General features: G+C 40.6%; 1 protein-coding gene and 2 pseudogenes across 2 annotated transcripts; all 3 read right to left on the bottom strand.

Moving 5' to 3' along the window:
* Positions 1–358: 358 nt before the first annotated feature.
* LOC109702306 (KH domain-containing, RNA-binding, signal transduction-associated protein 1 pseudogene) lies at positions 359–6,065 on the bottom strand (annotated as a pseudogene).
* A 22-nt stretch (positions 6,066–6,087) lies between these two features.
* Rpl10l (ribosomal protein L10 like) lies at positions 6,088–6,732 on the bottom strand. 2 transcript variants are annotated; one of them, XM_020187687.1, is made up of 2 exons: positions 6,624–6,732; positions 6,088–6,542 (listed from the first exon to the last, which is right to left on the bottom strand). In XM_020187687.1, exons 1-2 carry the CDS (start codon positions 6,730–6,732, stop codon positions 6,088–6,090), a joined length of 564 nt encoding a protein of 187 aa, XP_020043276.1. The 2 variants fall into 2 exon arrangements, with proteins under 2 accessions (XP_020043276.1, XP_020043275.1); XM_020187686.2 differs by having other exon boundaries at positions 6,088–6,732.
* A 1,204-nt stretch (positions 6,733–7,936) lies between these two features.
* On the bottom strand, positions 7,937–9,033 carry LOC109702305 (poly(rC)-binding protein 2-like; annotated as a pseudogene).
* Positions 9,034–13,183: the final 4,150 nt, after the last annotated feature.

Below are 13,183 nucleotides of genomic sequence, written 5' to 3'. Positions count from 1 at the left end.
TAAACTTTTGTTTCAGAATCTTTAAGCAAGCAATAGGTTTGTTGTTTTTTTACACATTTTTATTATAAATGTACACCTCTGTTTATATTTAAATAGTAAAGAAAAAAGCATCTACACACCTAAAAAAATAATTCAATATTCCTAAATAAATTTTTACTCATTTTAAAACACTACATACAGAAGACAGAATGCTGGGTTTTTCTTTTTTTGTTGTTTGTTTTGTTTTTTGGTTTGTTTGTTTTTGCAGTACTGGGGTTTGAACTCAGGGCCACACTTGAGTCACTCCACCAGCCCAATTTAGCCAGGATTATAGGCATGAGCCACTGAAGCCCAGCCGCTGTTTATTGTTACTGACGTCCTATGGGTCATCTCTGTATGCTCCCTTAGCTGGCCTGGTCCCATTGTAGTCACCTTGGCCATAAGCTTTACAGAAATCTTGAACCTCCCCACATCCATAGTCATAACATTCTCAGTCCTCTTGGCTCTGGCTGTAATAACCTCTGTGTCCTTCACAACTCTATTCTGCATATTCTTCACGTGTTTCTGTTGCAAGGGGTGGAGGCAAAGGTATGCTCTGGATGCCTGCTTTTGGAGCCCATGGGGTTGGAGCACCCTGCACAGTAGGTGGGGTGGCATTGCTGGACTCACAGTGGCGCCTCGCACAGGGGTACCACGCACCAAAACCCCCCAAGGTAGTCCAACGCCACCGCCCCTGGGGAACAGGTGGAGGAGTAGGTGCAGCTCCCTGATCTCTCGCTGGCACCCCACGTCCATGAGAGAGCTCAGGTCCTCCATTCAAATAAGACAGCCCTAGCAATTGCTCCTGGCAGGTATCATCCATCATGTCCGGACTTCCTCCCTGGCATGGGCCAGAAGGGCATAAGCCTCACTTGGAGCCCAAAGACTTCAACACGGACGGGCAGGTCCAAGTTCACCGGGCACACCTGGGGTCCGCATTGTTGCGAAGCTCTCCCTCCTTGGCTGTGCCCCTCGCTGACCAGCCTTTCCCTGCAGCTGTGTGATTGCATTCCCTCAAAACTGAACTTCGGACACTGCTCGACAGGTACCAGCACCGGTTCTTTCAGCTTCATGATTTTAGGAGAAGATAGATCCAAGTGATTCTCCTCATCGTCTTTTTTTCAATCCCATTTCGGAATCTTCTCAGTTTCTGCCGTCAGCACCTGCGTGGCGTGAGTGAAGGACACGTCCAGAAAGTCGGTCCGCGGGGTGGGACAGCAGGAAAGTACACTCTTCCAGCAACAAGGGGAGTGGACTCTGAGCAAGGTGGCTTAAGAGCAGCACCTATATATAACTCAAGAGCACCAGTGCCATGGTTTGGGTGGGTATTTGTAGTAAGGGATAGGCAAGGGAAATGAATTTGGCTGGAATTTATGAGTTGTTTTTGGTAATTGACTGAACATGTGACCTCACTGAGCTATAATTAGTGGCCCGTATGTGCCTGCCCCATTTTGGGTTCAGATGACAATGATGTTTAAAAAGGGCATTTTGGATGTTGCATATAAACACAATGGAGTTTTATTCAGCCATTAAACAAAAATGAAATTATGGTGTTTGCAGGTAAATGGATGGAATCAGAAAACATCATGTAAAGCAAAGTAAGCTAGGCTCAAAACGTCAACGGTCACATTTTCCCTCATATGTGGAAGCTAGACCTATGAATTACATGTATATATAACTACATATATGATCACACACACACAAACAGTGAGAAAGAGAAGAAGACTGTATTAGTGGGTCTTTCTTGGGGGATTACAGGAGATGGGAGAAAGAAAATATTACAGAATGAAAAATATTGAGACAACCCATCTATATATGAATATAATATAACGTGATGCATAATAAGATGTTGAACAATAGAGGATCATTGTGATAGAGAAAGAGCAAGTAAAGGGGGGGTTAATTTGATTAAAGCATGATATATATAAGCCTAAAGTATCAAGGCAAAACCCCCTTGGACTATCAATATATACTTAAAAAATGAAGGGCAAGAGGGTAAAACAAGTCTTCTTTCTAAGGGTGGATACTAGTGGGTGCAGTGGGCATGAGGAAAGAGTGGAGGTGGGTGAATATGGTGAAGGTACTTTATATTATATATGAAAATAGAAGAATGAAAACTGTTGAATTTGTTCTAATTCTAAGAGGAAGGGGGAGAAGAGAGAGAACAATCTCTCTTCTAACTAAGGGGGTTAAATCTCTAAGTAAGATGTATTCTAAGCCTATGTGCAAATATCACAATGTATCCTCCTGCACAATTATTATATGCTAATTATAAAGGGCATTTGGAAGCAGTTTTGGGTGGAAATAGAGCACCTGTATCCCATGAGACAATCTTTAAGGAGGCCACCAATTACCTCATTTTGAAATATAATTGAAGGTAAAATTTAATTGATCTTTGACTATACAAATTATTTTCTATATTACTTGTTTATTAAAAAGAATGCAAAGGCATTTTTATGAAAACAGAGTCATTACAATACAGAAGTCAAGCTTACTAAAGTCAAAGCAGGCAATGATGACTGGAACTAAATGTCTTAGGCTCAATCCTTAGGTCAATATTGGAATTCTAAGAACCACAAAGCTCTGTTTGAACTATGTCAGGACAGGCAGTATAAAGAAATAAGACACCTGCTAACATATGGTACAACTGATTCATGCCAGAGCTGGTATTTTTTTTATAAAGATTAAATATTTCAAAAGAAGTATGCTTAAAATAATTGCATTTTTTGAAGGGGTAGAAATGTTGGATTATGTAACATCATTTATGAGATGAACTTTTCAGGGCTAAATTGACACAGTACATAGTCTGAAGTTTTGTCTTTTTTTTTCTGGTGGTACTGAGGTTTGTACTTCGAGCCTCAACACTTGCTCGGCAGGAACTCTACTAATTGAGCCACTCTGCCAGCCCTTTTCTTGGATATTTTCAAGATGGTCTACCTAACTATTTTCCCTGGCTGGCCTCAAATTGCAATTCTCCTCATTTCTGCCTCCTGAGTAGCTAGGTATGAACCACTGGTGCCTGGCTTTCTTGTTTTTCAGTCAGCATTTTCCATAAAATCTTGAGACTATAAACTAAATGATAAGTTTTATCTGGATAATATTCTCTTGAATTTAGTAAATGGTTTTTATTGCAACTGGGGAATAGGTCTATTTTGTCGCATTAGTGCATAAACACAAATATATGAATATGAACATTCCTAAATTTCCTATTTGAATAGACTTTTTAAAATAAAGCAGAGCTCTGACAAACTGTGATTAAATTATTCTTCAGCTCAGTTGTCATTTTTTTTTCGTTTGTATTTTCGGTGGTACTGGGTTTGAACTTGGGGCTTTGCACTTGCTAGATAAGTGCTGGACCCCTTGAGCCTTACCCCCAAACCTTTTTGCTTTATTTTTTTTTTGATTAGGGTCTCATATTTTTGCCTGGGCTAGCCTCAGACTGTGCTGCCTCCTGTATAGTTAAGGACCACAGGCACATACCGCCACTTTGGGCTTGCTGGTTGAGATGATCTCACTTTTTGCTCAGGCTGGTCTTGAACTTCAACCTCTGGTCTCCTTTTTTCCTGTAGCTGGGATTACAGGTGTGAACCTCTGCAATCAGTTTGGTTATCTTTTTTTTATTTCAAAGACAGTGTTGCTCAGGCTGGAGTACAGTGGCTATTCATAAGTGGGATCCCACTACTGATCAGCATGGGAGTTTTGACCTGCTCCATTTCCATTTCTGACCTGGGCCTGTTCACCACTCGTTAGACAACCTAGTCTGCTCCCAGGAGGTCACCATATTGATGCTGAACTTAATGTGGACACCCAATCAGCATAGTGCACCGCAGCCCAAACTCCTGGACGCAAGCTATCCTCCTGCTTCAGCCTCCTGAGTAGCTCGGACTATAGGCACATACCACCATGCCTGGTAGTTTCCATATTTTAAATAACTAGAATGACCCTAAAATCATAAAATGCTGAAAAAGCAAAATCATGGCTTAGGAAACATAACAGGATTTTTAAGAAAAATAGAGTGAAAGTATCCTTGTTAACATTAGAAAAAACAGAATGGCACAGGTGGCTCGCACCTGTAATCCTAGCTATTTGGAGGCAGAGATCAGAAGGATCATGGTTTGAAGCCAGACTGGGCAAATAATTCCTGAGACCCTATCTCGAAAATACCAAACTTAAAAAAGGGCTGATGGAATGGCTCAAGTAGTAAAGCAACTGCCTAGCAAGTGTGAGGTCAATTCAGGGCCTCACAAACTCCAGTACTGGCCGAAAAGAAAAGAAAAAAAAATAGCACGAGAGGCTTAGATTGGGAAGCCCACAGTTCCAGGCTAGCCTGGGCCAAAAAGTTTGTGAGACCTCATCTCAATGGAAAACAGTTGGCCATAGTGGTGCACACCTTTCATCCTAGTAACAATGGGAAGCTTAATAGTTTCATGGTCCAGGCCAGTCTAAGTGAGACCCTAACTCCAGAATAACCAAAGCAAAAACAGGGCTAGCAGAGTGGCCCAAGTGGTAGAGCACCTGCCAAGCAAGTATGAAGTCCTGAGTTCAAACACCAGCATACTTGTCAAATACCATAGAGAAACCTCCTTTAACAATCAATATATACTTAGCAAAACCCCTCTGAGGGGGTTAACAGTGGGAGAGGGAAGGAACAAAAGGAGAGAATGAAGGAGGACCACTATGATCCATGTATTTTGTATTCTAAGAATGGGGAGGAAAGGGAATGAGGAAGTGATGGAGAAGGTAAACCTAATTAAGATATATTGTAAGGACATATGTAAATATCACAATGAATCCCTCCAGTACAACTATTATATGGTAACAATAAAAAAAAGCATCTGACAGGAGTCAAAAGATTTGCCTTAAGTCTACCTTCATTTATCAATTACATATGACTTAATTCCTAGAAAATTTCAGGAGTTTTCAAATATCACATAAAGCATATTGAAAAAAGTACTTTTTAGGGTGCAGAGTCCTTTAAATATATTCATATTATTTAGCACTTATTTACAGTTATCTGTCTCAAGTTGGATTCTAACATAAAATTATAGCTTAAAACCCTAGCCTAAACACATACACATCCAAGTTTCCATGCTGTTTAGTACTCCTTTTGAGCTTTCATTAAATATGTTGACTCTGAAAATGAATAGTTAGTTTAAGAAAAAAAGATTAGGATTGAGAAGATTAAGTCAGCTTAAAAGACCAGGAACAAAACAACAATAAAACAGACTCAGGAATTTTAGCTTATGTACTTTCTAAAATAAATCCCAAATCACCAGTGTGATCAGTGTTAGCTCTAATACAGGGCAACCTCTACCTATTGCAAACTCTCTCCAGTGTCCTTTTAGAGAAGATAGCTGATTTACTATCGTTTTCTCACTTCTGTTGATTCTACTGGGGCCCAAACACCAGCAATATCGAACTCTGTTGTCACCTATGACCCTTCCGTGATGAAGACAAGATTGGACAGTTATCTCCTGAGTGTGAGAATGTAAAGCTTGTCTCGAAAAGTCTTTTTCTGTATACCCTGTTGTTCTAAGGTTGATAATCAGAGGTTAAAGGTAACTAAAAATAACACTCAGAAATCTATAGGAAAACATAAGCAACCAAATTTAGAAAGAGACTAGTTTCAAGGAGATTGTAGTCATAATTTTCATTTCTATTATTTAGTTTTCTATAAATAAAGATTTTCACACACAACATGAGTTTTTCTGGCCACTTTTAATCCAAGATAATAGCTAGATAACCTTTGACTTTACTGAAAAAAACGTTTGAAACTTTTTTTTACTACTGTCTTAAGTATTTGGATTAGAATAACAGTATTTCTCTCTATAAATTGCATAGATTTTTCTTATTTAAGCAAGAAAAGTATCATTTTCCATTGAAACATTCTGTATTAACATGAAAACTGTTTCTATCATAGGCTCTACTCTAAAACTTGAACATTTTTAAAACTTGAACATTTTTAAAACATAAATGCGACAAACGTTCATTCCGTGCCAGTAAACAGGACTGAGTGGTGAGCAGAAATCTTGACTGGCACGGTCCATGGAGGTAGCATTGCCGAAGGCCTCACGAGTGCAGAGCTCGCCACTTGTCCAAAGGGCCACGATCGGGGACGTATTTGACTCCACAGCCATCTGGGATGAGACGCTTAGCAGCCACCTTCTCTTCAAATTCATCAGCATTGAATTTGGTAAAGCCCCACTTCTTGGAGATATGGATCTTCTGGCGACCAGGAAATTTGAATTTGGCCCTGCGCAAGGCTTCGATCACATGCTCCTTGTTTTGCAGCTTGGTACGGATGGACATGATGACTTGGCCGATATGCACTCTTGCCACGGTACCCTGGGGTTTTCCAAAGGCTCCTCGCATGCCCGTCTGGAGCCTGTCGGCGCCGGCACAGGACAGCATCTTGTTGATGCGGATGACATGGAAGGGATGCAGCCTCACGCGGATGTGAAAGCCATCCTTGCCGCAACTCTTCACCATGTACTTGTTGGCGCAAATGCGGGCGGCCTCCAGGGCTTCCGACGAGAGCTGCTCATACTCATCGGACACCATATGGCCGCAGAGCGGGAACTCATCCACCTTTGCCTTCTTCCGACCCAGGTCGAAGATGCGGATCTTGGCATCAGGAACACCTCGACAGAAACGAGACTTTGGGTAAGGCTTGTTCTTACAATACCGGTAACAGCGAGCCGGGCGACGTCCCATGGTAACAACAGGAACCTCCGTCTTGCATTGGAAAGACCAGATTGCGTGCGCCTGCGCAATATATATGCACGTTTCCCATCCAGATTGCGTGCGCCTGCGCAATATATATGCACGTTTCCCATCCAGATTGCGTGCGCCTGCGCAATATATATGCACGTTTCCCATCCAGATTGCGTGCGCCTGCGCAATATATATGCACGTTACCCATCGTCCCTTGCGGGAACCCTAGAGTTCTAAGGTGGACGTGAAGAAAAGACCTTTCATAGCAACTGTTGCCATGTGCCTCTGCGCCTGCGCCACCTTGCGAGGGCCAAGCAGAAAGAAAGACATAGGCTCTTGCCTGTGGCTGTGTTCGAAAGGCTGTGACGGCCTCACAGTTACAGAAGGCCTTTCCTTCCCGCTGACTTTCCTTAAGTATTTCATGTAGTCTGGCTAAATAATCCATTTTCCAGAGCTTGTAATTTATTGTTAGCATTTGTAGACCAATTGCTGTTTTTGAAGAGTAGATGACCACCTTCCCTGGATAAAGCAATTGTTTGGCATAAGGATTGGAGGGAGACCATAGTAGGGAAAGAGGAATAAAGAGAATATATGTGTCATACATATTGCTTGATGATTGCTTTTTAAACATGTTTTATTACTTCAGCTAATGAAATGATTTTTATTATTGAAATTATATCCAGAAAGTTAAAATACTGTTTACATTCTCAAATGTTAAAGCTGGCACAAACTATGTAAAGACTATTCGTGTTTTAGTATTCTTTTATACCTGAAAATGAATTTTTAATCTTTTTGCTTTTTTTTTTAACCTCAGGGTTTCACACTTAACAAAGCAGGCACTGTATTGCTTGAGCCAGCATCCAGTCTGTCCTGGTTTTTATTTTTATTTTTTGGTTCACAAAGAAAAAGATCCAGTCCATCTTTGAATTGTTTTTGAAAATTGCCTGACATGACAGAACTAAACAGAAATATATTAATATTCCAGTCTTATATTTGTCTATAACAAACAGAAAAATTCATAAGCAAAAAAAGAAAAGTTTTAAAAAGGGAGAATGGGAGAAGCTTATCAAACTAAGTATGGGCCTCAACATTAACAGCTGAACACAGAAAAGAATTAAAATACTTTAATTAAAAAATCACAAGTGGATGATAGTGTGTAAAAACTGAAATTTTACAAACTAGTTAAAACCTGGAATCGCTGACTTCAGAAACTACACAGATGGATCATGGGGGGTCGTGGTGAACAGCAGAAAGGAATTATGGATGAGTTTGCATTGTTCTGTCTGCTCCCCATGCCACCAGTTTCTGAGGAAAGCCCAACTGATTAGATATTGAGCTTGAGGTAATGCTGGCAGCAGATCCAGTGATGGTAACTGCCTATCAATAGATCCTTCCACTGTGTTAGCAATTTTTATCTGCACCCCAGATATCTGACAGATCTCATTGATTTTAGCACCCTGACACCTGATTATGCAAATGATCAAAGCAAATAGTTTGGAATAGTAAGTTCATGAGAGGTAGTCAGTCTGAGCTGATGCCATCCCAACCTGCCCAATAGTTTTTCACCTCTGGAGAACTGGATTTAACACCACTGAATCCAGTGTTGCCATGTGTCCTAGGAAAATGAGACTGTTGTGTTGCCAACCTGTGCAGCTCTATCATATCTGGCTGTGAAAAGGCATACTGTCTTTCAATGGTATAGGCCTCTAGAGGTGGTCCCTCCAGGTCAGGATTGAGGCACATGGATGGGTTGTGTGGGTAAAACTTATTCTCTAGCTACCTGTGCTGAATCTGTCCTGATCACCTGCAAAGATGACTGGGAGCTTTGATGGCTTGGGCCAATGTGAGATGGTCATGCCTTTTTGGGGAGGGGGGGCCCTCCATCATGACCACACAGATCTGACACACTCAGTGATGGATTGCTGAATGCCAGCAAGAGTGATGGCCTGCTCAGTTGAGTTGGGGAGTATATCTCCTGCTACCTGGACCTGAGCCCTGGTACTCTCAGATTTCTTTGATCTTGCAACCACTGTTTTCCAATGAAGGAGCTGCACTGACTAGCTGAGACCACCAGCCTTGGGGTGACTTGAGATCTATTGGGAACTGTGCTATTGATCATCTCTCTTCCAGTTTGTCAATGATTATGTCCAGCCAAAAAAATCATTCTCTCAGGACAGTTCCCTTCTGAGCGATGTACCATTCTCCTGGAGCATTTTAACCGATTCTCCTTCCTTTCCATGCTTAAGTAGCCTGGTGATAAGAGTGACATTTAACCCCCCCTTGAATCACACCAGTGTCCATGTCAAGCAGTGTTATTGGGAGCTGGACTTTGAGTGGCCAAGTCTTTGGTCATTGTGGGGGTGAAAGCTAAAAACTGCAGCACCAGGCAACTGAAAGAAGAGGGGAAGTGGGTGGAAAGGGAAAGGGCAGATGGCCATGAGTGGAACAATGGGGAAGAGGGGGAGAGGGAGGATTAAGTCTGTTTGGCTCACTATTTTGTCTCTTGCCTTTGATAAATTGTGTGACCCATAGCACAATGAGTTTGCCAGTGCATACTGAGTTGCACTGGTAAGCTGATAAAATGTTTAACACTTTGTTCATTGAGTAGGGTGGAGGTAGGCAGGGGAAAACCTTGATTTGTAATATTTGCTGACTTATACTACAGGAATATTCCATCAATTTCCAATACCAGTATGACCACAAAGATGTGGAGAGATGCATACCACATGCTTACACGAACCATTATCAGCTGCTTCCAGCACACTAACATTTGGATGTGCATACAATGGACAAATAGAAGAGCAAACTTGGCTAAGGCTAATAATGGCCCATCTGATCCCAGGGAATTGGGCAGGGAACTATCGTTTTCTAGAAATTTTTAGAAAGCAGGTAAGCATGCATGTTTAGACTTTTTTTTCCTTAGTGACATTGGAGTTTGAAGTTAAGGCCTCACACTTGTTAGGCACTCAACTCACATGGCCAGCCCTGTTTTGTGTTCAGTGTTTTTGAGGTAAAGCCTCAAAAACTGTTTTCGTGGGCTAGCTTTGAACTGTAGTCTTCCTGATCTCTGTGTCATGAGTAGCTAGGATTACAGTCTGAGCCACCTGTGCTTGGTTGCATGTTTAGACTTGATTCAGCTTTGACTGTGAAGAAGTCTTTCCTCCATGTGTCTGTCCTGTTCCAGAACCCCTATATAAGAGACCTACACTATTTTGTACATATTGATTAGCTGTATATATCAAGGCAGACTTTAATTACTTGGCATTACCTCTAGACAGTTTCAGAAATATAGTCAGATTTGGAGAAGGATGGTCTCATATCTGTTTAATGCAGTGCTTCCTTTATTTGATATCACATTTTGAATGTATCACAAAGAACTAAAACTGACTTTATTCTCAAAAAAGAATATGTGCTGTAGTTTAGTATATTGAGTGACACACACCCTGGATGCCCTCTCCTGCTGTAGGAAGCTTCTACATGGTTGATCACTCAGTCATTACATAGCCTTCCATCATTTGCTGTTTGACAATATACTGTGATTCTGAGATCATGTTCCTGCTTGGGCTTTCAATGAGGTGTGAAAGCGCCACTGATGACTAACAGTCATTTCCATCTGCATTTCTTAGTAACTTTGTACCGGGGACTGTAATCACAATATTTTTGAGAGCTGAGGTGAGCAATTTGATAATATATTCCTTCAGTTGAGTAGTGAATGAGCCATAGTTATAACTGGGTTTTCTTTAAAGCCAAGGCTCTGTGCCTATTGTCATTGCTAATGGGTGGCCTGCTGCCTCTCTCATGCAACTGATTCACAAAAGTTTCCCTGTTTGATAAATGCACATTTTCGGAACAGAATGATAGTCAGACAATTTTAACTGTTTAGTCCCAGGGTCTGGTGCATTTTCTTTTTAGACTGTTATTTTCTAAATTACAAATACCTCCATTTGGTTCCCCCTTATGGGGTGTAGGAACTGAGTATAGGTATGTATTTACATTTGTACTATAGTAGTACAGGGTGAATTCCTACAAAATGAGTGTTTTTTTTTCCAGAAAGTTGGAGAAAACCAGGTTCAAATCAAATGAGGGAGATGTGGCACATAAACATGGTAATTAAAATGTGGTTGATTTTCCACTTACAAAATTTTCTCATTTTACAATACCTTACCCAAGGGCCTTACACATACTAGGCAAGTGCTACCACTGAGCTACACCTCAATACTCCCTTGTGAATTTTTAATTGACTTACTTACGTTTCACAGTTTACAAAAAAAATTTTAAGCCATTAATTGCCTTATTTTTTTGGTAGTACTGGGATTTGAACTTAGGGCCTCATGATTGTCAGTCAGGCAGGCACTCCTCTACTACTTGTGCCATGTCTCAATTCTTGTCTAATTTAGTTATTTTTTTGTTTTGCTTTGAGTTTTCCTTTTTGTTCTTTTTCTTTTCAGGTAAGATCTTACCTTTTAGCTGGGGGCAGGCCTCAGACCACTATTCTATCTATGGCTTCCCATGCACAAAGCTAAGATCACAGGTGCATGACATCATGCCTGGCTTCTCCACTGAAGTGGTAGTCTTTCTAACTTTTTACCCTGACTGGCCTCCAACTGCAATCCTCCCTCCAGATCATCTCTGGAATTATAGGCATGATTCACTACACCTACCTCCACTAATTACTTTTATATAGTAAACAATTTCTACAGATTTATAATTATAAATACTTAAGGCATAATAATTATGACAAGATACATAATTAAGATGATTAGAATCAACCTTAGAATCCACACCAATATTTGAAACTCTTTTCTCTAAAAAGGGCTTGATCCAATTTGCAAATTTGAGAAACAATGATCTGGAGTTAAGGTGCCTCTCACATATTGAGTGCTTGGAATTCCTTTTCTGTAGATTCAAATCCCTATCTATTCGTTTAAAAAGCATACCGATGGGAGTAAGGTTAGTATTCCCTACAACCCAGCTGCTGTCAATTTGTAGTTTAGGTGGTATACAAAAATACATGAAACAAATGCTTAAATACTGAGATTATTTAGTCACTCATGTTACATCATTTAATTCTGTGTCAGGATAAATGCATTTTGTATATTTAATGGATAACCCCTATGTTCATTGAACAAAGCTTTTACTTTATGAAATTGAGAAATCGATCTTAATAATTAATAAAAGGGTTCTTTAATTATGAAACCATTAATTTCAATAGATAAAAGGACTATTTTTAGAAGGCATTCAAAAAACTGTGCCTCACTTGTTTTTATGGCTTGAATGGTTGTCCTCAAAATTCACATGTCAAAATCTTAACCTGTGCTGGGTGCTGGTGGCTTATGCTTGTAATCTTAGCTACTCAGGAGGCAGAGATTGCAGTTTGAACTGAAGCCAGCCCAGGCAAATAGTTCTGCAAGACCTTATCTGGAAAAACCCTTCACAAAATCAGGGCTGGTGGAGTGCCTCAAGGTGAAAACCATGAGTTCAAACCATGAGTTAAAAAAAAAAAAAAAAAATCCTAAACTGTAAGTCAGTGATATTAGATGAATTCATTGGAAGATAATAAGTTCTTGAAGGTGGAGCTGTCATGAATGTTTTGACAGTTTTGTGAAAGATATTTCAGAGGATTGTCTAGCTCCACTCTGCCATGTGAAGATATGGGAATTTAACAGTCTATAACTGGAAGTGGGCTTTCACCAGCATCCACCTGTTGTGGCGGGGATGCAGTCTGTGATCAGAAGACTCCCAAAGTCCTTGTGTTCTGAAAAGAATCCATGGCAGGACATGTGAGTATAAATGAAGCTTATTAAAAGTTAGGGAAAGGAAATACAAAGGGGAGCATGGTAGGCCCAGATGGAATATGGAGATCAAGAGAGTGTTCTCTTTTCCAGATGCTTTAAAAAGTCATGCTGACCTATGGGAAGAGAGGAACCAGGTGATTCCCATCCAATAATCAATGAGTGGGAAGGGCCTGGGCATCGGGAAGCCAGGTGAAAGCCTGTCTTTACTTGCTGCATTGACCTTTGAGCCTGGGAGAGGAGGTGAGTGGACTCCTGTATGCAGCTATGTTAATTTCAAGTGCCTCACCCACAGGAGAGGAAGTTCTCCTTCTTTCTAACTTATTGTAATTAAAATGGAGTTCTTTAGGTGTATCAGGGAGGGGGGTCTCAGTCCCAAACTTTCCCTGATCCTAACCTGCTTCACAACCATATTGCTACCCTGATTTCAAACTTCTAGTCTCCAAAACTGTGAGAAATAAACTTCTGTAGTGCATCAGCCATCTAGTCTAAGGCACTTAGTTTTACCATACCAAACTGAGGAGGACACTTGTCACACATTAATTCAACTCACATTTTTGTTTTCTTCACTGGCAGTAAATATAGCGGACTAGATCAGAGAAGAAAAGAGTCAAGTAGATTTAGCTCAACACACTAAAAAAAATGCTGTAATTTTTAGA

This window comes from Castor canadensis, chromosome 3, assembly GCF_047511655.1.
Source record: "Castor canadensis chromosome 3, mCasCan1.hap1v2, whole genome shotgun sequence".
NCBI classification, from domain to species: domain Eukaryota; kingdom Metazoa; phylum Chordata; class Mammalia; order Rodentia; family Castoridae; genus Castor; species Castor canadensis.
The sequence above is the reverse complement of the archived record's forward strand: the minus strand, read 5'-3'. Positions and strand labels throughout refer to the sequence as shown.

Coding starts and splice junctions, on each gene's coding strand:
- Rpl10l (XM_020187686.2), bottom strand. CDS start 6,732: ATGGGACGTCGCCCGGCTCGCTGTTACCGGTATTGTAAGAACAAGCCT.